The sequence below is a fragment of the Natrix helvetica genome, assembly GCF_964273705.1.
Source record: "Natrix helvetica genome assembly, chromosome: 7".
Lineage (NCBI taxonomy): Eukaryota > Metazoa > Chordata > Lepidosauria > Squamata > Natricidae > Natrix > Natrix helvetica.
In genome coordinates, this window is record NC_138558.1 from 39,433,199 (window position 1) to 39,457,483 (window position 24,285).

At 36.7% G+C, this 24,285-nt stretch overlaps 1 protein-coding gene across 3 annotated transcripts in view; it reads left to right on the forward strand.

The window, feature by feature from the left end:
* The first annotated feature begins 1,068 nt into the window (after nt 1-1,068).
* Nucleotides 1,069-24,285, forward strand: part of NDNF (neuron derived neurotrophic factor) — a 31,547-nt gene continuing 8,330 nt past the window's right edge. The window contains exons 1-3 of one of the 3 annotated variants that reach the window (XM_081959967.1): nt 1,069-1,121; nt 2,555-2,869; nt 22,876-23,070. In XM_081959967.1, the coding sequence (XP_081816093.1) occupies nt 22,877-23,070 (194 nt within the window). In that variant the 5' untranslated portion in view covers nt 1,069-1,121; nt 2,555-2,869; nt 22,876. Of the gene's footprint in view, nt 1,122-1,862; nt 2,069-2,554; nt 2,870-22,875; nt 23,071-24,285 lie in introns of those variants that run through there. The other 2 variants (XM_081959968.1, XM_081959969.1) reach the window with 2 other exon arrangements.

Sequence of the window (24,285 nt, forward strand, 5' to 3'; positions counted from 1 at the left end):
AAACAGGGACAAGGGTGGCTAAGTGGCTAAGACGCTGAGCTTGTGGATTGAAAGGTCGGCAGTTTGGTGGTTCAAATCCCTAGTGCCACATAATGGGGTGAGCTTCTGTTACTTGTCCCAGCTTCTGCCAATCTAGCAGTTCGAAAGTAGAAAAATAGGGACCACTATGGTGGGAAGATAACAGCGTTCTGTGCATCTTTGGCATTTAGTCATGCCAGTCACATGACCATGGAAACGTCTTCGGACAGCGCTGGCTTTTCAGCTTTGAATGGAGATGAGCACCACACCCTAGAGTCAGGAACGACTAGCACATATGTGCAAGGGAAACCTTCACCTTTATAATTTAAAGAGAATTTATATAAGATGATGCATTGTTGGCATTTAACAATAGATAACTTATCTAAGATGTATAATGGTTTGTCAAATGTATGTTGGACGTGTAAAAACAAAGAAAGGACTTTTTACCATCTATGGTGGACATGTGATAAAGCAAAAAGTAATAATAATTGGATTATGATTCATATCTTAATACAGAAAATCCTGAAAATGGAGATAAAAATGAACCAGAACTTTTCCTCTTGGGTTTAATGGAAAAAGAACTGGAGAAAAAAATGGAACTTTGTTATTATATATGTTGACAGACTATTGTATGTGCAAAAACGGAAGGTCACTTCGATTGGAGTTGGCTGAAATGGCAAAACTGACTATTTTGATTGATAGAACCACTTCTGAACTTCGTGCTTGATGTGGAAAATAATGAAATTTTGATTTTGGGTATTCCAGATTAGATTGATAGATCTTTATAGAAATGACTTATTCATATTACTATGGAAAAGCAAAAGGCTGTGATCTGTTGTTAATGCCTTATTCTACTGTAACAGAGAGAGTTGGAAGTCAATGCTTCTTTTTCTTTCCCTATCCTTTCTCACTTTTCTTCCCCTTTTCGATTCCCCCTCATTGTCTTCTTATTTGCTTTTGTATTTTACAATGTCTTATAATTTAATAAAAATGTGATACTTAAGAAACACTAATTCATAACATGTCACAAAGCAAAGGTTTTCCAATATATGATCTATTTTGCTATGATAGCATTGTGTTACCTTACAGACTTGGGATACCAGGTATTGGTGTCATAGTTATTTCTTTCTCTCTGACACTGAGTGTGAATATTTGAAATTATAAAACTGCTAGTAGAGTGACACTAATAATGACTTTGTTTCTGTTTGGACTGAAAAGTGCTTGCAATAAAAACTGGATGACACAAGCATAAACATTTTGTTTGTGTTTAGTGCTTGTCAATTATCCTACTGTTTGAGGCTATGCAAAGTCGTAGTCTGGGCTTTCTATTTTACTTTAAACATATTTTGGCTTTAAGACTTACTGAGATAAAATTAGCTGTAATAACATAGGCTTGCCTATATTGAGTTCTGTTAGGTGAAACATATTAAACCGCTTACGTTGAGTTGTTTCATGGAACCTGGTGAAATAGTTATCTCATGTTTATAATCTAATTTGATTCCTAAATGTTGATCTCCCCCCCCCCCATTTGCTGAGCACTTTAATTTTAAAATGGAAAATGATCAGACAGTAGGTTCCAGGTGTTCAGCATAAAGGTTCAGTTATTTGTTTGTTGAATTGGCCAAGTTTGAAATGGCCAAGTCCCAGATCTTTTTCTGGCATCTCCTTGTAAAAGAAAACTACACACCATGGATCAGCACGGAAGAGGAACAGGACAGGAATTTCCTTCACCATTAAAATCAATATGATGTTGCTAATGAAGGGCAAAAGAGAAACACGGCAGCTTGATCAGATACAAGTGTAATTAGAAAATGCTGGCTTGTACTGCGCTTCAGTCCTGTAGCCATAATAAACTCTTCATGTCCTGGGCCGGCATATCCCTCGGTTGGTTCTATATCTTAAAACACCTGCTTGCAACTGGGCCAGAAGAGTGGCATAGAAGCCACTTAGCGCAGGCACTACAAGAACCTTTTTTTAGTGAGAGCTAAGACTAATATTTCCTCCCCAAAGCTTAAGAAAGGCTTTGAAGAATGCTTCCTCCCCGCCTGAGGTAAGCACGCCTACAAACGTGTGCGGGGTGGGCTGCGTTTCCATACACCCCCCTCCCCGGCCACCCCCTGAGACAACTGGCGCGGGAGAGAAAAAGCGCCCGTGACGGGACATCGCCGGGCGTTGCTCAGGCGCCTGGTTGGTGCTCGGCGGCCCTGCGCGCGCTGTGTGCGCGAGGGAGCGTGTGCGGTTGCCACGGGCCGGGGAGGGAAAGCAGCAGGGGGCTGTGCCTGGGCTTGAGGGGGAAGAGGGGCTCTCTTGCACGCCGCGCTCAAGTGACATTCAGGGCGAACACCACATGTCTAACTCAGCCAGCCGGACAGGCAGCGAATTGCTAAGACTCGCGCGGACAAACGCCTTTCCCTCCCGACTGGCTTAAACGTTAAAATAAACTCAATTGCTGCCCGTCGCTCTCGGGCTTCCCAAGAGTTCCTCTCCCCTCCCAGCACCAATTTCGCCTCAGTCTCTCTTTCTCTCGTCTTTGGAGAGTTTCCCTCGCTGGAAGAATGGAAACAATCTGAGCAGCCTTCGCTTGCCCTCCTCCTGCCCGCTGAAAACAACAACAACAACAACAACAACCAAAAAGGAGAACTAAATCAAAGCCAACGAGCGGCCGAGTGCGACGCAAGTGGCGGCGGGGGCTACGGACTTTGGAAGGAAGTCTTTCCGTGGACTTGTCCCGCTGTTTCTTGGCAGGCAAGGAGCTCCGGGCGAGCTCGGTCCTCCTTCCGAGCCAAGGCTCATCTCGCCTGACGAACTTTGGGCAAGGTCGGCGAGGGCCAAACAAGGTTTGGCCGTTCAGGTAAGCGGGCAAGGTTTTCCGCGCGGCCACGGTTCGCCGTGTTAGGGGGGGGGGCGCTTCAACAGTAGCAGAGAAGCCCTCTGGGCTATCCCGAGTCGTCTGGCTTGGGCGGCTAGGGAATTCTGAGCCTTTGGACGGGATCTCGCCGGTGCTTTAGAATAGTTGAAGTTACTATTGGGGGGCTTTGGGGGTGCGTAAGGAAAGCCAGGTCAGCTCCGCTCCTGATTCTCCCTCCAGAGTCCACGGAGAGAAATCTGGGCTTCGGCTAAGACTTGGAGCCCTGCCCATACTGCCCCGAGAGCCACCCCAGGAAGTTGTTAGAAGCGTTGCAGATTCCTAAGAGGCTGTGCGCGGGGGAGACATAAAGATGCAGCATCTTTGGAAACTTGTAAATACATCGTGGCTATTCTCTCTCATCTCTTTCTTTTCTCCACCTTTTTCAGTTTTATAATGGCAACCAATTCATTAGGTGGTTGGCCGTAGTGGACTGCCCAGCACGTAACTCCGAAAAAGATTGAGCATCAGACCTAAAGAAGGAGAGTCTAAATTTGATAGACAAGGTCTGATCTCTCTTCGGAATTTAAATCTGTAAAGTTTTACGAAGCCTGGTTGTTTGTTTTCCCCAATCGCAGCGTAGCACCGTTTCTTTCTTTTTTTTTATGTCCTTGCGGTTTTGTTGGCTTTCCACAATCTTTTGATGAGACAATTCTGCCTTGCCAGTCTTAATCCCGATTGTCTTCACTTGGGATGTGTATCCTTTCCCTAATAACAGCGTGCCTAGCACTGGGAAGGAAAGAGAAGGAACAACCCAGAGTCCATCTTTTCCTCTGCCAGTTGGTGGTGTGGGACTGTTTCAACCAGATTCAACTTTGCAGAATCGCTCAACAAGGTTTCATTATTTCCCTTCAGTCCAAAGTTACTTTCTGTCCAGTTGTGGTTCATTTGATGTAACACATGAGGAACTGAGCAAAGGCTCCCTATTAGACTTACCGGACCGCAATGAGTTTGTAGAAGGTTCCTGTCTAAAAGCTTTTCATTTTTGGTGCATGGAATGTTTGCTTATTATATTAGTTTTCTTTCAATCCAACAGTAATATGTCATTTCCTAAGGTCAACCATTTATTATTTCTACTGTAAAGTTTTTCTCAAAATACAACCAGACTTTGCATTTAGCACGTTGTTGCAAAACGGAAAGCAAGAAATGCAGAATAAGCAAGAAGAAGAGATATAGATAAGAGGCAGAGTGACCTTTATATCTAATGTAAGTGCTTACCATTCCATCTATGAATGTAGTTACTTTCTTCCCAAGTTTTGTGCAGCCAAACTACTTAGAGGATATTGAATACTGGCACTTGCCTCCATCTAAATCATCATCACAGCCTGACCAAAATCTAAACTATCAAGCTGAAATGTAATCAGTTGTTTAAAAACACTGTCAGAATAGTTTCAGTGATGTAAATTTTCTTTTCCAAATATCAGTAACAGTTGGACACACACACACACACACACACACCACACCAAAATGCAAATATAAAATAAAAATAAAATATTTTCTTTAAGAATATGTCATGTTTTCAACAGACCTGCTGTATAGGATTATTTATTATTAAGCATACATTCGAAGAAATAAATATGCTTTTCTGGATGATTTTAAAATAGTTTTCACTTAGGTGTTTTTGAAAATTCTAGTGGAATAGCCTTGCAGTTGATTTTGGCAATAACCCTGCTTTAAATTGTCACAATAAAGCAAAGTAATTGAACATGTGCTAGTAGAAGAAGTGAAAATTAATTATTTTGGCTTGTATTAGACATTTTAGTTAACAGAATTGAAAGCATGGCTATGAAACATCTCTTCATTATTTGTAAAAAAAACTTTTTAATCTATAAATAATATATACTTACTGTACTATTTAATACTTCTATTATTACTGTGAGTATCGTAATTTTCTTCAAGTTATATAAGTTAGGGATACAGAGCAGTGCAATATTTTGCTAATACCACTGAGAAATGGGGAAAGGGTGGAGAGATAAGGCTGTCTTTGAAGCAAGTGGAAAGATGGGTTAAGATAGAGAACAGAAGTTCTGTGTGTAGCTTTTCAGCTCTATTGTTATTCTTGACCATTTTTAAAAAACAAACAATGCACTAATCTGAGTACATTTTCATTAGTGAAGGGGAATTATAATGGTAATACAGGATCAAATTGAAATCATAACATCTTTTTAAAGGATTTGGTTGGTTACTCTGTGCTCAACTCTGTAAAATGATTTCAGATTCATTTGATTGGCCTATATTTTCCCTTTTTAATCTTGATAACTGAATGAAAATTAATAGTATCAGATTTTATCTCAGATTTTTTTTCACATAAATCTATATTTGACTGACTCATTTGTGTGCATGTCTGCTCAGAAACAAGTGCCACCGTTAACAGGATTACTTCGAAAAGGTCTTAGACTGCAGTCCTATGAACACAGCTGTTTTATTTCTGAGTAAACGTGTAAGTCTTAGTTGCATGTCTAATATTATATGACATTAAAGAAGTATCCAGAAATGTATTTAGAGACAAAAGTTAATAGAAATATAGGATAATTCTATAATATTAAATCTGCTTTTTTGTTAGAAAACTAGAATAATTTTGAAATGCATATTAGAAGAGGCAGTCAGAAAACTGAATAATTCAACTCTCAAGGATGTTAATGTGAATATAGAGTCAACCTGTATAGTCACTTAATGTTTTATTAATATTTATTATTTTCCCCCCACCAGATGTTTCAAATACAAAGACATTGAAGAAATTAGAATAGAATTAAAACAATGGAAACCACATTTTAGAAACAGCATGCAGAAACAAGATTGATAGAAGATATCAAAATAGTGACACTAAAATACATCACTTATTACATAACATTTATAACATTTATTATATAAAACTATTATATATTATGTAAAATTATATATTACTATATAAGGAACCAGAAACAGGAATTAGTAATAAAACCTAGACAACAGGACACCTGGCACCAAAAAATAGTAGCAGATGTAAAGGAGAGGCATTTCAAAACCAAATTGACCATAATGAAAAGACATTTTATTACATGGCCACTTTCAAACTTTTCACTGAGAGCCATAGGAAGAAAAAAGACAAACCTTTTGAAGATTATAAAGAGACCAAACAGATCCACACAAGAAGATACATTCCATCTTATTGAAATTACAAATCACTTAGAAGTTTATAGGTTAAAACTAGTATGTTGAATTGGATGTGATAATTCTTTGGAAGGCAGAGAAGTACTGATGCAGATTGAGTCCTAATACTGGTTCTCATTAAAACCTTTGCAGGATCTAACTTTGATTTGCAGGAGCTTTATCTTATAAAGATTTAAAGACAATTGCACTGAATGAAACAAAGGCTAATAGTTTCATCTTCATTTTTTACATTTCTGGTATCAACTTGTAATAGTTCATTACAATATTGCATTTATGATGCAGCTATTTTTAACTTACAGGGTACAACTTACGTTTCTAGAAATGTATGTACATGTAATTGTCTAATGTTCCTATAATAAATGGGTTTTGTAAAACAAATAGTCATTTATATTGATGATTTATCGTTGTTAATCTGCCATATTCCTAACAGGAAATATTCTTTTGAACCCTTCTCATTCTTTTTTTAATGACATTTTTAATATAGAGGTTTTTTTTTAAAAAAATGACAGTTTAAAGATGATTGGCATTTTCTTCTCCTTTTATAATGACAATGAACTGAAATATGGGCTAATCTGAAAGACATAGTTTAGTTCTGAAACCTTTCTAGAATATTTTTTATTTTGTGAAGCAAAAATATTATTCTATATTGGCATACAATCACTTTTCTTTTATATTGTCTTTTTATTACAAAACCTGTAGAACTTTGGCAGAACTTTGGAAATATTTCTTATAGTTTCTTAATTTTTATTACATAATCATAGACATTCATGCACATGCAAACCATTAGGAGCCACTGAAGATGTATTGTGCTTTATAGTCCACATTAATTTTATGATTATTATTGATTAGAAATATTATATTTAAAACATCTTAGGGTCAAAACTAGATATCTTTAGATAGAGCTTGAAAAGATTTCTCTCTCAAATTTTGAAGCAGTCTTAGCTAATTATTTCATTTATTATAATAACATATTATGTATAATCTTAGTTGAGCCACTTGTTATGTTTCTATTAAATTATGATAATTATATTTTAGTATTATAAAAATTAAAAATATTTGGACAATTATAATTTTAGATCTAGGGCTGCCATTATGATTCTTGCTGTTCAGTCTGAATGGAAATTCTTGCCCTCCTATACTTTAGTCCTTCAGTTTGTGCCAACTAGTCAGAAGACAGTTGCTTATTTACTTAACATAGATATGATCTATTTGATGCTATTGCCATATTATTATTAATATGTAATTAATACCCTTATTAATTAATACCCTCAAAGGTATAACATTAAAAAAGGATTAATATAATAATTAAATCAAGACATGCCTGTTATATGAAGGTAAATAATGCAAGAATTATTACAGATATGTATGTCTGCAGTATCGTAACTATTAGTCAGATTAAGATATTAATAGAGAAATAACTGGAAGTAGAAATAAAAGTTTCCCTTATGCTTAGACTTAAACTAATATCAGATATTTTATTGTTAATAGTGTTGGAAAGAAATTAAACACCAAGATATAACTTTTCTCTATGCTTTAGATTATCTGTTACTTTATAGCAAATTTATAACCACTTTTCTAGTTGTCACTAATGTTCAATATGTTTCTTTTTTGTCACTAATGTTCAATATGTTTCTTTATGTCACTTCTTATTATAATAGACTCAAAAATTCTGGATCAATTTTTTTCAATTAATATTTTGATGTATTATTGACATCATATGATAAATTAAGACGTGCATGATTGTCTGAGTATGTGCCTAGAAAAATACATTACATTAAAAAAAATACATTAAATTTTTCATTAAATTGTATGTCATTCTATACTATAGTGATTTGGAATTACTTGTTTACATTCATTTTATTATAAGTAGATAACATTTAATTTGACTTAAATTTTGATATCTGTAAATGTATTTACATGCACTCATACACACACATTTGCAGTATCTGTTATGTGACTGAAAGTAAGCATTTATCAGATGTTAGCTTTTGCAAAAAAAAAAAAGACTTTAAATTGATTTAAGTGTTAGGCAGCTTTGAAGATAATCTTTAAATCTTTAATAAATTAGTGCAAATCCATGTTTTAGATATGGTTCTTATCTTTAAAAAAGAATGATTTGATCATAATCCTATAAATTCCAGGTAAAACATGTATCTTAAATACAAAAGTCTTTTCAAAACAAATGATGCTGGTGTGTTTACAAATCTGTCCTGCTCTTTTAAAAAGTGTAAATTGCTTAATAAACATAATCAACAATTTCATTTTGTAATTATATTCAAGATCAGATAAAAAAATGTTTTAGACTTGGATATTAGTTTTAAAACACATGCTGGGGAAAACAGTCCAAAAAATTAACTTAAACTGAGATGAAGTAAGGTCAGATTCAGTCTGTGGTGCTTTCCTGGAATGAAGTGACAGCTTTAACCTCAGAACATCTGAATTCTAGCTTCAGTTACAGTGCAGCTTTTGGAGAGAAAAGTATGCCTTGTTTATGCATTCATTTAAATGCATTACATTTTTTTTCATTATTTTTAAAAATTGCCTACTTTTTTGAAAGAACTGCTTTTACTCTTGCCATTCAAAAGCTTAATTTAATTATTTAACTGTTACTTAATTTAATTATCAAACAGTTATTTATAGTGTCATCCTTCACTTAAAAAGAGAAAAAAATAGGTACAGATATAAATATAAATGTAACATATTATATTATTGTATTTTTGAAACTCTGGTTACCTTTACAGAATATTATATTGAAATATTTCTAATGATATATACAAGAATACTATCAATATGAAGCTATTTTGGATTCTTTCGGAAAATAAAGTAAATTTTGTCTATTACTTTTCTTGTGCTAAACATATAATAGTCTATAAGTCCATAGGATAATATGATTGAAATAAACAATTCTTTTTTCAAATGCAATACATTTTAAGAAAATTTATTTCTTGAGTAGTATTTAATTTATCCATTGGTTTTAAATAAGAAACGGTAGAGTTTTAAAGTAATGTAATACATTACCTTTAATTCTGGCAGTTGAACAATTGGTAACATATAATAGTGATTGTAAGATCTTTTGAAATTCTGCATTTCAGTATATTTTTGTAGAGTTTCTTTTAAGCAAATACAATATTTTTATAATCTGGTAAACTAGACTAAAATAAGTGAAGGGTATTTATTTATATTTATTAATAAACTTATGTTAGATTCATATTAGCCTTTTCCTTGGAAGCTTAACACAGTATACATAGTAGTTCCTATTTATCAGAATCAATCTTTATTATGGTCACAGACCAGCACAAAAGTTAAACATCAAAATAAATACGTTCTGTAAAAATTATTGGAAAATAACTAAGCAAAGTAGTAATATGAACAAGGATCTTTAGTTCTTTAGATGTTTATTATCATTGCAGCAGCAGAAAATTTCGCTTCTGGATGAATGGTGGCTGGATTTGAATCCTGGAGGAGATGGTTCATCTAGAAATTATCTATTAGAGACCTCTCTAGAACTCTCTCTAATAGAGGGAGAATATATGTTAATCTGATGTCCCTGTTGTACTTGCCCCACGATAGGACATGTGAGTTATCTTCAACTTCCTCATTGCCACATGTACACATTTGCTCAGCTATTGAGGTTTTATCATACCTGCTCCTATTTATCAGACATTATCTAATTATAAAATTGTAGATGTTAGAATTAAATATAGGAAATAATGTCTGAACTTGGTATATTTTATCAGTCTACTTAAATTTAGAGAAGAATAATACTATCTGCAACATTATCCATCTTTTATAATTGGAAGTATACAAGCAGGCAAGAGACACTAGATAGAACTACTGATTCTATGAGACATAAAGCAACAATAACATTTTGTATTAATTTCCTACTCACTATTCAAAGCATAGGCCATGTTCTTCTGCTCCACTTGTAATGTAGTGTTTTTCACATTGTATCTCCTTAAGGGCACATATTCAGTTCATTTAGTGTGCTTCAGATGACTGCAGATTAAATCCAGCAGTTAATTTGCAGAGAATTGAATATTCCTCCAAATAAGTCAGTAGGTACTACGCTATACTTTATCATAAATTTACAAACAGCTGAATAATTATAATACTTGACTAAATGGAAGGCTGATGATTTGAAAGTCAGCAGAAACATTTTAGCCTTTTTAAACAAGTTAGTTTTATTGCATGGATACTCCTTTTCCTTACTTTTTTTGTGTCCATTTTGTACCTTTTCATAGTTTTTCAGTCATTTCAGGTAGAAGTGTTAACTCACAAATTAATCAAATTAACATATGTGCTGCTTATCTGTGTTTATAAAGACAGATTTGTAACCATGTTATGCTAAAAAAGCATTGATAAGAATAGGAAAGAATTTTGGTTTAAAATGCTTGTTGTAACTGCATATGTGCAGTATAGAAATTTTGATGTTTTAAATTTGTCTATATATACACGTGCCCATATATGTGTTTATATACAAGAACCCATACCTCCCACATAAATTCTAGAATGGAAACTTTTGCTGGTTTTGATCATGACTATTTCCTACTTGAATTATAGTTGTCTTCAAAGGTGTTTTGTAATTAGAAGAGTTTTAATGGCAAAGAGCACTTAAGAAGAAGTGTTTTACAGCAGAAAAACAATGAGTCTGAGATTTGTACGGTTGTTTTTTCTCCAAATAAAAACAGCTGAATAAAGGATGCTTGTTTAAATTCAGAAATAATGTTGTGCATAGTATGACTTTAAAGAATGCAATTTCATGCATAAATTATATGAAAGAAATATTTGAATAAACCTGTATGTAATCAGGCTGCAAATAAGCCGAAGATTGTAAGTATAAATTTTAAGAAAAATGTGTATTTATGAGGAACAGCTGCCAGAATAGCAATTGATATTGAAGAGAACATATAAACAATTCCTTTGCCTTGATGAAGTAAAGAAAACATTTTTAATCTTCTTTCATCAGTGGGGTTTTATTTATGATTATAAATGAGTGTATTGCTCTCACCATTCTTTCAATCAAAATTCCTTTGAATGCACAGATAGCGTATTTAATGAATTCTAAACTCTCTGTTCAAATACTAGGAAAGACTCAAACTAAAAATAAAAAACACAAGAAAATAATTTATTATTTGAAAAGATTGCAGTAAACTATTACTAAAGAGATTTGCTTTTAAATCTCTTTAGTATGCAGGGGAGGAAATCAGAACTCCAGAATATAAATGCTTCAGAACTGGAGAAAATAAGATGTATAACATGTAAAGAAAAAAAAATCAAAGGTGTGAAAAGCCTAATAAATATTAAAATCTTAAAGGAACAATTTAAGAATTATTATTATTACGATTTGAAAAACCGGCTCCCCAAAAAATCTTACGAAGTAGCTGTAATTAATTGACACTGAAATCAGTAAGATGTGTTTACCATAAATCACGTCATTGTTTTAGCAAGAGCTGCTGTAGGTACCACTATATTTGTTTGATTAAATAAATAATGAAGCTGATACAAAAAAGAAAATTGAACGGCATGTTAAATGTGGTTGACAGGCATTTGGCATACTTTTCAAGAATAACCTCCCCTTGTGCCTGAAGAGAAAAGTTTTCGATCAGTGTGTGCTTCCTGTTCTAACATATTCCAGTGAAATATGACACTAATTTCACAATCAATTCAAAAGTTACAAGTGGTGCAAAGAGTCGTGGACAGTTACATGCTCAGCATACAAGACAAGAGAGAATGACCTGCACATGGATTAGAGAACAAACGAAAAGATGCAGTGCCATCAAAACTGAAAAAGAATTGAAAAGGAAATGGGAGGGTCACATAGCAAGGAGAAATGGTGGCAGGTGGACCAAGGCAGTCATAGAATGAAACCCACTTGATAAAAAGCATCCATGGAAGAGACCTAAAACAAGATGAAGTGACGACCTCAGCAAGTATTGCAGGCCAAATTGGCAAAAGAAAGCTTAAGACAGTATTGGTTGAAAACATGCAGAAGAAGCCTTCATCCTGCAGTAGGTAGATGATGGCTAGAATGATGATGATGAAATAAATAATAAATTGACACATGCAACAAAAAATAAAAAAAATTGTGTAATTATATTTAATGATATGTTATGGAATAATAATCAGGGCATATTATTTCAATAAAGAGAAGTAGAATATTTTACTATAATGAATACAACTAAAAATATTAGTGTGAAACACTTAGGCAAGGTATGATACTGTACATTTTTGTACTCAAAAACAAGTTCTTTGTTACACATTATGCATACATACAATTACCTGTGCAAAAGTTCATCTTAATGGCAGTTGCTTTTGGCAGTGAGCTTTATTTGGCTAATTTGTGGATTGCAATAACAACTGACTTGTATCAGAAGTTTCTTTGCTTTGTAGAAAGATAATTTCACACTACGATTCCTTCTGCCTTGAGAAAATATAACCTAGAGACTGGAATTCTTTTAGGGAAATTTTGCATCAAAAAGAAAAGAAATGAACTTAAGGTTTTAATTAGAATAGAAAAGAGTCATGATGTAACTTTAGAGAGACAAGTTAAGGTACAATTGTACTTACAACTGCTGTGAGGAAGATCAGATGTTACTTCTTTATATGTTTATATTTTTTCCTGCTGTTTTTATTCTATTTTTTTCTTTCTCCACTTTTAGTTTTTTCTTTTTTCCCATTTGAATTAAATTGAATGGGATGCTTTATTTGGCTAACTGTTATTAAACACACAAGGAATTTGTTTCCGGTACAAAATCACTCAGTGTTCTTGCAAAACTACAGAGAGAAGACGAATGTACCAATAAAGGGGGGAAGTAAAAAAATAATAATAAAAAGGATAAATAATAATACTACAGCCACATTGTATGGGTTAATACACACACACACACACATACACACAAGACAGAACTGCGTGAATTAGGTGTTTAGCAGAGTGATGGCATGAGGGAAAAAACTGTGCCTGTATCTAGTTGTCTTGGCACTGTCACAAGGGAAAGAGTCGAAACAGTTTATATCCAGGCTGTGAGGGACCTGCAGATAACTGTTCAGTGTTCCTTCTCACCCATGCAATATACAGGTCTTCTGTAGAAGGCAGACTGGTTGCAATTATTCTTTCTGTAGTTTTGACTATCAGTTGGAGTCTGTACCTGTCCTGTTTAGTTACTATACCAAACTAGACAGTTATAGAAGTACAAATAACTGACTCAATAATTCTTCCGTAAAACTGTATCAGCAGCTCCTGGGGTAGTCTGAACTTTCTGAGTTGATACAGGAAGAACATACTTTGTTGTGTCTTTTTAATGATGGTTCTAATGTTAAGCGTCCATTTAAAATGCTGGGAGATTATAGAACCCCAAAACTCTACTGGTGATACTGTCCTGTTGAATACAGTAGAAGGGGCTCCTCCTAAAATCCATTCTCACCTCCATAGTTTTAAGCATATTCAGCTCCAGATTGTTATGGCTGCACCAAAGACCAGTTGTTCCATCTTCCATCTGTAGTAGATGCAGACTCATCACTGTCTCAAATGAGGCCAATAACTGTTGTATCATATGAAAACTTCAGAACTTTAACAGACAGTTAAACTCTTGAGGTTCAGTCATTGGTATAGAGCAGGGATGTCAAACCAATGCCCACAGGCTGGATCCTGCCCATGGGGTGTTTAGATCTGGCCCATGAGGCCACCCTGGACACAGCGAAGACTGGCCCACAGTGTTTTTGCCAGTGAAAACAGAGCTTGGGAGGGCCCTGTGCGTCCCTCCTGGGCTCTGTTTTCACTGGCAGAGGGTTGTAGGAGGCCGGCGCAGCAAAAAACGGAGCTCAAGAGCCCATTTTCACTGGCAGAGCGCTCGGGCCCCCACAGGCACCCTGACACAACTGATGTCAAGATGGCCACACCCACCCTCGCCACACTCCCCAGAGGTAAAACACAAGCCTGATGAGGCCCTCAATGAAATAGACATTGACACCCCTGCTGTAGAGAAATAAGAGCAATGTAGGCAGCCCTGAGGGTCCTTTCTTCTTTTTAATTCTAGCTTAGTTTTTATAGTTTTTATTATTGTTATTAAGACTTTCAATAAGATATAAATAAACAAACATAAAATATGATCCACAGAGATAGAAAACATGCATACTCGTGAAATTACGTTAAATAAATAATTATTTATTTTATTCCATTTAAAACTTGTTCTTTTGATGAACAAGTTTTAAATGGAATAAAATAAATCATTATTTTAAAGCTATTTTGTGGAGGACGGTATACATATTTAATAATAAATAAATATTAATGTCACTCTATTGTGTATTCACTCAAAGTCAGATACAGTTTGTAGAGTGCTTGAGATTTGGATTTGCATCCAGCATGAGCATCACCCTAAAATAAACTTGTTTTTTTTCATACAAGCAATTGATTCCATGTCTCAGTTTACTACAATTTACAAGGGATTTTATTATAATTTATATGGTGCTAGAAGACCAAATACAGACTTTCAAAATGCCATTTATTAATGGAATTCTGATACATAAGTCAAATTATAGTTTTCTGTCTAACAGAATATAGAAAAATTTAATGTTAACTATTTCTAAATTGCTCTTTGAGTAGAAGCTCGAACGGTGTATTTCAGCTTTCAGTTTTTTTCATAAGATTCAGATTTAAAGAGAAATAAAAGCAATATTAACTAGGTGACAAGAAGAATAATTTCTCCAAGATTGTTTCTCCTAAATTGTACCATGCCATTTATGAGCCATGGATTTGCCAATTCTCTTTATTAATTACATATTCTGAAATTCAATTATTTAGCCAAGTATAACCCTCATTTGCCACATATATTGTATAATGTCTAATTGTCTGAAAAGTATATTTAATATTTGATTATTTCATTGTAAGATGTCTTTATTAATAATGCTTTCTGCTTTTATTGTAAGTAATGTCTATCTGTAGGTGAGTGATAAATCTTTGCTAAGCCTCCTGATGCCTCTCAGAAGCAGGCTGTTGGGTTTCTAATAAAACCTAGGCTATTCAATTTAAAAAATGAAATTCCCTTGATGCACTTTCCAAACTCACTTAATCTGGAAATAATAATGCAAGACAGGAATGCAACTGATGCAGGCATCCTTTCTCAGACATTTTTACATATGTCTACCAAATCCCCCAGAACATCTAGAATCACACATATTTTTAACTCTTTTTTTTTTGTATTCGACTTATCAGTCGCCCCCTCTCCGCAAGGGACTCGGGGCGACGTACAATCAAATCAAATATACAAGTGTGGCATGGAGGAGGTAACATCAATGTTTAACAATACAAATGCAAGTGCAAGCCACTAAGTTAAAATGAATAGCCATAAGTTAAGACACTTAAAACAATTTAAGAACCCAAAATTTACATTTACAGTATTAAAATTGCCAGGGAGGTTAGAGGTTCTAGTTAAGCCAGGCCAGGCCAGCTAGTTGGAACAGGTGGGTCTTGAGTTTCGTGCGGAAGGAGCGTAGAACTCTGAGCAAATTACCTCTCTCCCTGAAATATTGATTTCTCATTCCTCTTCTAAAATTTAGATTTAATTTTCACAAAATTGGCTTTATTAACAAAGAAAGTTAAAAGGTTTTCAGACTGTTGACATGTTCTCTCAATTTAGGTTTCAGTCTGACCTACATTCCTAACTATATAGTATCTTTTTTTCTAACTTTTTCCCTATATATATGAACACATTGAACAAGCAATCAAGCAATAAGTGCTTTGGTATTTTGATTTTGATAGAACTTGTGAGTGTGTTACGCTTTCTATTTCTATGTGTTTTTCTCCTCATTACTATGTTTTACAATTTTAGAATGCATTCCTTAACATGTGAATGCAAAATTACTTTAGTAATTAAAGTATCTTAGAACGTTAATAGATAGTTTTACAAATGAAATTATAACCTGACATGATGAATTAATTTAAATTGGATTGCAAATGGAGATTCTCCAATTTAAAAATTAAGTTTGATAAACTCAGCATTATATCTGGATATGGATTTTGTCATCCAGAGTTCATGGGTTTCTGAACATTGAACCTGCAGTCCATGTGTATACTTGAACATTTTGTAATATTGAAATGCATGATTGACATTTCATGGCATTTCTCCAAAAGAACAAAAAATGCACAAAAATATTGATTTTTATACCACTATCTAATAGTAAAAAAATAAATGTGTTAAAATGGAACATTAATTTGGAAATACTTAGTGATGCTATAAAACATTCTATGCATGAACTGTTCTGTGCAGAGATGACTGAAACTCAACCCTTCCAAGACGGAGTGGCTGTGGCTTCCGGCGCCCCGGTTCAACCAGGTGTTTCCATCTCTGGCCATTGGGGGCGTGCAACTAGCCCCTATGGAACAGGTGCGCAATTTGGGCATCCTCCTGGATGCCCGGCTGTCCATGGATGACCATGTAACAGCCGTGGCAAGGGGGGCGTTCCATCAGGTTCGCCTGATGCGCCAATTGCGCCCCTTATTGGACCGGGATGCCCTACGCACAGTCACCCATGCGCTGGTGACGTCTCGCCTGGACTACTGCAATGCTCTCTACATGGGGCTTCCTTTGAGATGCACTCGGAGACTACAGTTGGTCCAGAACGCGGCCGCGCGGGTGATCATGGGGAGGACTAGATTCTCCCCTGTAACACCTCTCCTGCGCGAGCTGCACTGGCTTCCTGTGGTCTTCCGAGTGCGTTTCAAGGTCTTGATTATGATCTTTAAAGCGCTCCATGGCACAGGGCCTAGTTACATGCAGGATCGCATCCTGCCCCACACATCCCTACGACCAATCCGCTCTCACAGAGAGGGACTTCTCCGGGTGCCGACCGCCAAACAGTGTCGGGGGGCGACACCCAGGAGCAGAGCCTTCTCTGTGATGGGCCCAGCCCTGTGGAATGACCTCCCCCGGGACATCAGGATTACTTCCGATCTCCGCTCCTTCCGTGTACAACTGAAAACCCACCTCTTCCAACTATCTGGCCTGGCTCAACCGTAATTTTCTCGTACTCCTCCTGACTGTCTGTTTTTTAACATTTTGAATTTGGATTGTACATGGGGTTTTGTAATTAGGGTATTTTAATGGTTTTTAATTGTCTATGTATTGTATCTGTTAACCTCCTCCGAACATGTGTGTCTTTGTACTTATGTATGTCATGGATTTATGTAAATGTTATATGTTTTTTACTCCATTGTACGCCGCCCCGAGTCCTTTTCGGAAAGGGAGCGGCTAATAAATTTAAATTATTATTATTATTATTATGTTCAGTTGGAAAGTTCCTAAACCAAATTTCATATATTTGGTTTGGACACAAACATAAATAAGATGTTTGTTTTGGAGTTGTATGTGATGTGAGCAGTGTTCTATGTATTGTGTTTTGCTTTATCTGCTGCTGCGATTAGAAGTTGTCTTACTTACTGTATCACCCGTATAGTCTTATATTTATATTAGTTGATTTTGGACTTTACATCCAAAGACATGGAAGAGTAGCTTAGAGTGAAAAGAAGGGGAAGCAGGACCTTAGGCTAAGAGTTTGGGAGTAGTGGAATGAGGAATGTTGGGATCTGCATGGAGGTGTGGAGCAAAGGAATAGGACTCAAGTAGATTGTACAGGGACAGTCATCTAGATCTGACTGATTGTGGAAAACGTTATCAGAACAAAATTGTTGCCAGTGACTGTTAATATCAACATTATTTGTATGTGTTTGCTGATGAAAAATATCTGTATTCCATCCAATGAAATGCAATCCATTATTACTTAGGGTCCCCATCTGCTACTCTTTTGCTCTTAAATTAGCCCCCTTTGTGTTCTGTGTTAATCAAACGGTTGGACTACAACTAGGGAAACTTAAGCTGAAGTTCATTCTTATGCCTGGAACAAATAGTTACACTTTTCTGTTCAATGTGTGGAGTGAATCTAACATTGCAGGCAACCTGCCCACAACCTGGAGTTCGATCCTGATGAGGCTCAAGATTAACTTAGCTTTCCATTCTTCTGAGCTCAGTAAAACGAGGACCCATATTTTAAGGGGCATTTTGCAAATAATGCTGATATTGTAAACTGTTCGCAGAATGCTATAAAACACTGTGTGGCAGTATATTAGTCCAAATACTAATTGTATTTGCAATTACTAATTTATTTCATACGTTTGTTTTGTGGGAATAAAATGTAAGCTCTATATTCTAAAAAGTAGAATATAAATTTTATCAAATAAATAAATGAATAAAATCATTTTTCTTTCCCCATTCCTCCATAAGGTGTCCTTGTTTATTTGGAGAAAATAATTATTCCAATTTGTGTTTTATCTACTGATACCACTGCTTGCTAAAAGTGGATACACATTGAACAATCTTTTCTGTTTCAGAGGGCAGCCTATTGTTTCCACAGGAGACACACTGTTCCCCATTTTAGGGCTACGTACTGTAGATACCTTTTTCAAATTACGTTGGTTTCTATATAAAAAATTTCATCAAGCAAGCCATGGCTGGAAGAACTATACAAGTTAGAAGGTTAGACATAATACTGTATGTCAAAATGCCAAAGTTTGTTGGTCAAGAGCAGGAAAGATGCAATAAGAAGGCTTGATTTAATACAACAGGCCCTCCTTTTGCTGGTGCTACAAATATACATTGTTTTGTTGAAAGAAATGTCCTTCTGGGTTCGGCTCCAAGTGGGGAAAAAGACACTGGAGACATGGAGGCTGCTTGGAAATATGGTTTTAATAGTGGACAGGACCACATGGCTTGAGTCCTGAACAGAAAAGGTGATCACATGCTTCAATGTTGGTGGAGAAAAAGAGAAGGAAAAAAGGGCAGCTGAGATGCTGAGTCCCTGGTTTTATGCCCTCTCTGGCCTTTGATCTTGAGCTTGTATTCTGATTGGTTGTCAGACTCCCATGGGGCCGTGCAGGGGCATCTGTCTAGGCTGCGTCTTGAATCCAGGTTTGGTTGAGTTCTCAGATGCCATGTGGTGAGTTGGGTAAAGGGTCAATATTATCATGCCTTAATCCCATCCCCCTGGAGCTGAAGGAGAGAACTCTTTATTATGTAAAGGGCCTGGCTTGGCCTTCTTAATGGCCCATTGACAAAGTGGGTGGGGGCAGGAAGCTGCAGGGAGCTATTCTCTCTTTAAAACATATTTCTTCCTTTTCACATCCAGGGAAATATAATATTCTGCCATTTCAATATTTCCTAAGGTATTTTATTTTTCTGGGAGAGGGCTGGGTGATAACTTTCCACAGTGTGTAAGGCTGAGAGAGAGCCTAGTGCTGGGAAAGAAACATTCCCCTGCGTAAACTTGGAAATGCTGGTATTGATATTCTAGGCCAGTGATGGCGAACCTTTTTTGGCTCGTGTGCCATAAGTGAGGGGAGCACAGGGGGTTTGTGTGCGGGTGTGCTGCACCCATAATTCAATGCGTGACCCCCCAGTGTGCATGCGCGCACTACAGGTACGCCCCCCCATTTTTTCCATGCTTTTTTCGCCCTTCCCAGGCTCCCCAGGCTTTATAGGAGTCTGGGGAGGGCAAAAACAGCCTCCCCCACCACCCGGAAGCTCTCTGGAGGCTTCAGGGACCTTCAGGACGCTTCCCTGAAGCCTCCGGAGCAGTCAAAATGAACCTCCGAGCAAATCAGAAGTCACTTCCGGTTTGCTCAGAGGGTCGTTTTGAGCACTCCAAAGGGACCTTCAGGATGCTTCCCCGAAGTCTCCGGAGCAGTCAAAACGAACGTCCGAGCAAACCAGAAGTCCATTCCCGAACTTCCAGTTTGCCCGTAGGGCTGGTTTTTTGCACGCCGGACACTTCAGGGAAACTCATGAAGCCTCCGGAGGGCCTCCTGGGTGGTGGGGGAGGCTCTTTTCGTCCTCCCCAGGCTCCTATAAAGTCCATGACATATAATGGTAGCAGTAAGAGGCTGAGAGGCTGCTCCTTAATATCAAAGATGATATATTGTGAGCTCAAGGACCACATGCTATTGAAGCACTTGAAGCTTGGACTTGAAGACCAATGCTATTCTACAGCATTGGTTGCAAAGGATTAGTAGCGAAAGGACAAGCAGGCATCTTTCAACTCTCAGGATGTTTAAATCTGTGTTTATTCATCATCCGAGAGGTCTTCCAATTTTTGGTAGCATGAGATAACTCATGTTACTAACTAGAACAAGTTATCTGTTTTCAGGTAAGGAACATAGCTAAACATTGGTTGAAAAAGACATAAAAGATGTGGTCCAAAGCATCAGATTTGACATGTGTGCTGTTGCATAAGATGATTTTGGATGACCAGCCATTCAAAATATTTTGGATTAACTGATTCTAATGCCTGTTCCATAATTGTCCCAGATTACCAGTTTCTTTCACTTCAAAATACATGTGATACCTTGATGCTGTGGACAATTTTGGGAACTGCTGTAAGCACCAAGTCTGAACATTTATGTCTGCTTCATGCCAGATTTTGAACTACTTGAGATAGAATGCTGCATTCATCATGAAACTTTTTTTACTTCAATTGGCATTGTACCAGTGCTTTTATGCACAAGTGCCACAGGGCTATTAGTTATTTCCACCAAAAGGACCATATTAAACAGCTTATACTAGATCTCTCAGGTTGTACGATCAATGGAACTTTGTCTATCTGTGGTTCAAATGAAGCTGGATTTTATGTTTGTGAGTTAATGTGTTTCATGCCTAAGAAAAGTAGATAGAATTCTATAGATCCATGTTGAGAACTTATGGCATGCATGCCAGAAGTGGCACTCAAAGCCATCTCTCTGGGCATGCCATCCATCAACTGCAGCTCTTCTGGGTTCTGGCATGCACATGTGTGTTGGCCAGCTGGTCTTCACACATGCGGAAGTGCCAGAAACAGGAAGAATAGGTGACCAGCGTGTATGTGCATGCCAGAAACCAGAAACTCAGCTTCTCAGAACGGACATGCGCGCTGGGGAGCTGCTCTTCTAGTTTCTGGTGCTCTCATCCCTGTGCGCACTCCCATTTCTGCACTTGCTGAAAAGGTTCGCCAACACTGCTATTAGGTAGTATCAAAGATATGCACTGGTTTATGAGCATCCTCTACATTGCTAAAATCCACACAAAAGTAGTGTCAAGTGTATTAGTATATCTTGGTTTAATTGCTGCTTAGTGGTAACGTGCTGTGGATTACAGCCTTCTTGTCCCCTGAAGGTATCTAAAGTGATTTTGGTTGGTTGGCTGTTGGAGACTTGACTATGATTATGCTTCCATCATTTTTAGTTACTGTCATTAATCAAATCCTACACTCTCATTAAGCATGATGTTATGTGGTTACCAATTGCGACCTCCTGCCTGTTTCCCCATTTACTTTGTTTGTCAGAAGCTGGCAGTAAAGGTCACAATTGGTGATCACATGACCATAGGATGCTGCAGCATCATGCTGCAATTGAGCAATTGAGAGTCGGTACATTGAGCATCAGTGCGCACGCACACACACACACGCCTAGTGGAGGTTTTTTGTTTTTGTTTTTACAAAAATTCCAATTCTATATGTATTTTCTTATAATATATATGGAATCTTTTTATAGAGTTAGAAATCATCCTATTTTAAGTGATCTGTCACTCAATAGTAATTTTTTTGAGTATGAAGCCAACTCCTGCTGCTAAGTTTAATATCCTCAAGCATGAGGTTGCTTAATGGAATAATGCATAGTCCCCAAAGTCCAGTTTTAGCTATGTTACATAGTCCTCTTTGATTCTTAAAGGTTACAGTTGTATCCTGGAGATTTATTATCAAATGGGTAATTCATGTAAAACTAAATGCACTCACATTTAAAAATAGGATTTGAGGGTTACAAAACCCTGCTACGGTTAAAGAAATACAGTACATAAATGCCTGTGGCAAGCTGTTCTTTTAAATTATCCCAACTAAATTATAATCATGTATTTTCAACTCTCTGTAATTAAACATTTAGATTTATTTATTCCAGGCGTATTTGCTTCAAATAAATCCAGAAGTTTTGTTGTAGTTCTAGACCATTTACAAGTCTCAAGCATTTACAAATTATCAGAAAATGAAGTGAATTGTCTCCTTTGGTTTTATTTGCGGTATGTCCACTGATGACTTCATTTTATGATGCTTTAGAAAAGGATAAGGATCATGTTTTTAGGGCATTTTAGAAACTACTGGTTTCTTTTGAAGCAACCTAATGACTCTGAAAGGGAACTACAGACAAACTATATTAATAAAAATTATCCATGCTTTAATCCCTAGTTTTGAGGAAACATTTGCAGGCTCTGCAGATTATCCCTTTTTAAAAATATGGATGAAATGTAAAAAACAGTTCTTAAAATTCTCCATTAGAAGGATTGGGTTAATTTATTATGCAATATATTTAAATTTGTGACATACTACTACATTGAACAGCTGCTAAGCCACAGTTGTACATCAAGAAGTACCTGTATTTGTCTTTAAAAAAATGCAGAATTTTGAAGGAAATATTTAAAAAAATTAAAATCTTTTCCTATAGTCTCCCTTTTCTGTTTTGAAAAGCCTATCTTGAATGTAGGAGGGGCTTTCTTTTTATTAACAATCCTCTGCTCAATGTTTCTTGTACACAGAGCAGCCAACTTAAAACATTCCAATTTGAGACTATGGAAAGATATGGGAATAAGAAAAAATTAGTAGAGATTGGTGGGATGTTTGGATAAGGCAGGAATATCAATTTATCAATACTACCACTTCAGTTAGTTTTTCTCTGGGGTTAATAGCCCTAACACTTTTACAATATGATTTACCATGTATCATTTTTATTTCTCTAGGATGCTCTTGATAAGATGCTCCATATTCTACCTCTTCCTTCTGCTACCATTTAGCTCTTGGATGCAGAAACTACCTACTAGAGATGAAGAACTTTTTCAGATGCAGATCCAGGACAAAAATTTTTTCCATGATTCTTCAGTACTACCGGATGGAGCAGAGATCAGTAGTTATCTCTTCAGAGGAACACCCAAACGGTATATTGATTCATGTAATATAAAGTTAAGAAGTTATATAACTTGTTCTTTCAGTCAGTCTTAAATCTTGACAACTATATGGACAAGTCCATTCAATTTTCTCAGCAACACTTGCCATTGCCTTCTTCTTAAGGCTGAGAGAAAGGAACTGGTTCAAGGTCACCCGGTATCAACTTTGTGAGGTAGACCAACCAGAACATCTAATTCTACTTTATTGTAAGATTACTTTAACAGAATCTGAAAATATATTCCCCTTACAGCACAAGAGGTTAGAGAGGGTCTTTTCTGAGCCTTTCTCCCTGCTGTAGGCTAAATTGTGTTTTACCTGTCTGTTCCCTTGACTTCATATCTTTGTGCTACCTCTACATAGTATTATATCTTGTGTCTAATGCAGGATGTCCACTGTTTTTCATCTGCTACGATTCTTCTTTAGTGATTGCTAGCAGAGCTCATTTATGAACACTAACTAGCAGTCAGAAGACCTGAAAACTCCTTAATCTCATAACACATGGACAGACTCAACCATAATTTAAACTGGGAAACTGTAGGTCTAGGCCAGTGGTGGGCAACCTTTTTTTTCAACTGAGCCAAATCTCGCCAAAACCATGATTGAAATTTATTTTGAGAGCCACATTTTTAAAACCGAAAATACATAGGATGGTACACTGTTTTTAGTTTCAATAAACTCTGGCATTTGAAGCACGCAAGTCTTAAAGCTGTCAAGTTACAAGATCCTTGCATCCCTAACCCTTTAGGGAAAAAACCCCAAGGGGTCTTCAAACCTGACAGCTTGAAGACTTGTGGACTTCAACTCCCAGAATTCTGAGAATTGAAGTCCACCAAGGGCATCAATCATATTAGCCCAGGGATCTGCAAAATTGGCTCTTAAGACTGGTGGACTTCAACTCCCAGAATTCTGAGAATTGAAGTCCACCAGTCTTAAAACAGCCAGCTTTGCAGACCTCTGTGTTAGCCCAAAGCCTGGCGCTGGGCGGGCCTTGCTCCCCCATTGGTGGAGCCCCAAGAAGCGAGGAGGGAGAAAAAGAAACGGAGGCTAAGGAGCTTCCCCCCGCCCCCTCCCAGCAAAAATCTAACCAGGGAGCCGGGCGGACAGTAGCAAATTAGCCGATCACGCCGCGTGATCGGTTAATTTGCTACTGCCCGCCCGGCTCCCCGGTTAGATTTTTGCTGGGAGGGGGCGGGGGAAATCTCCTT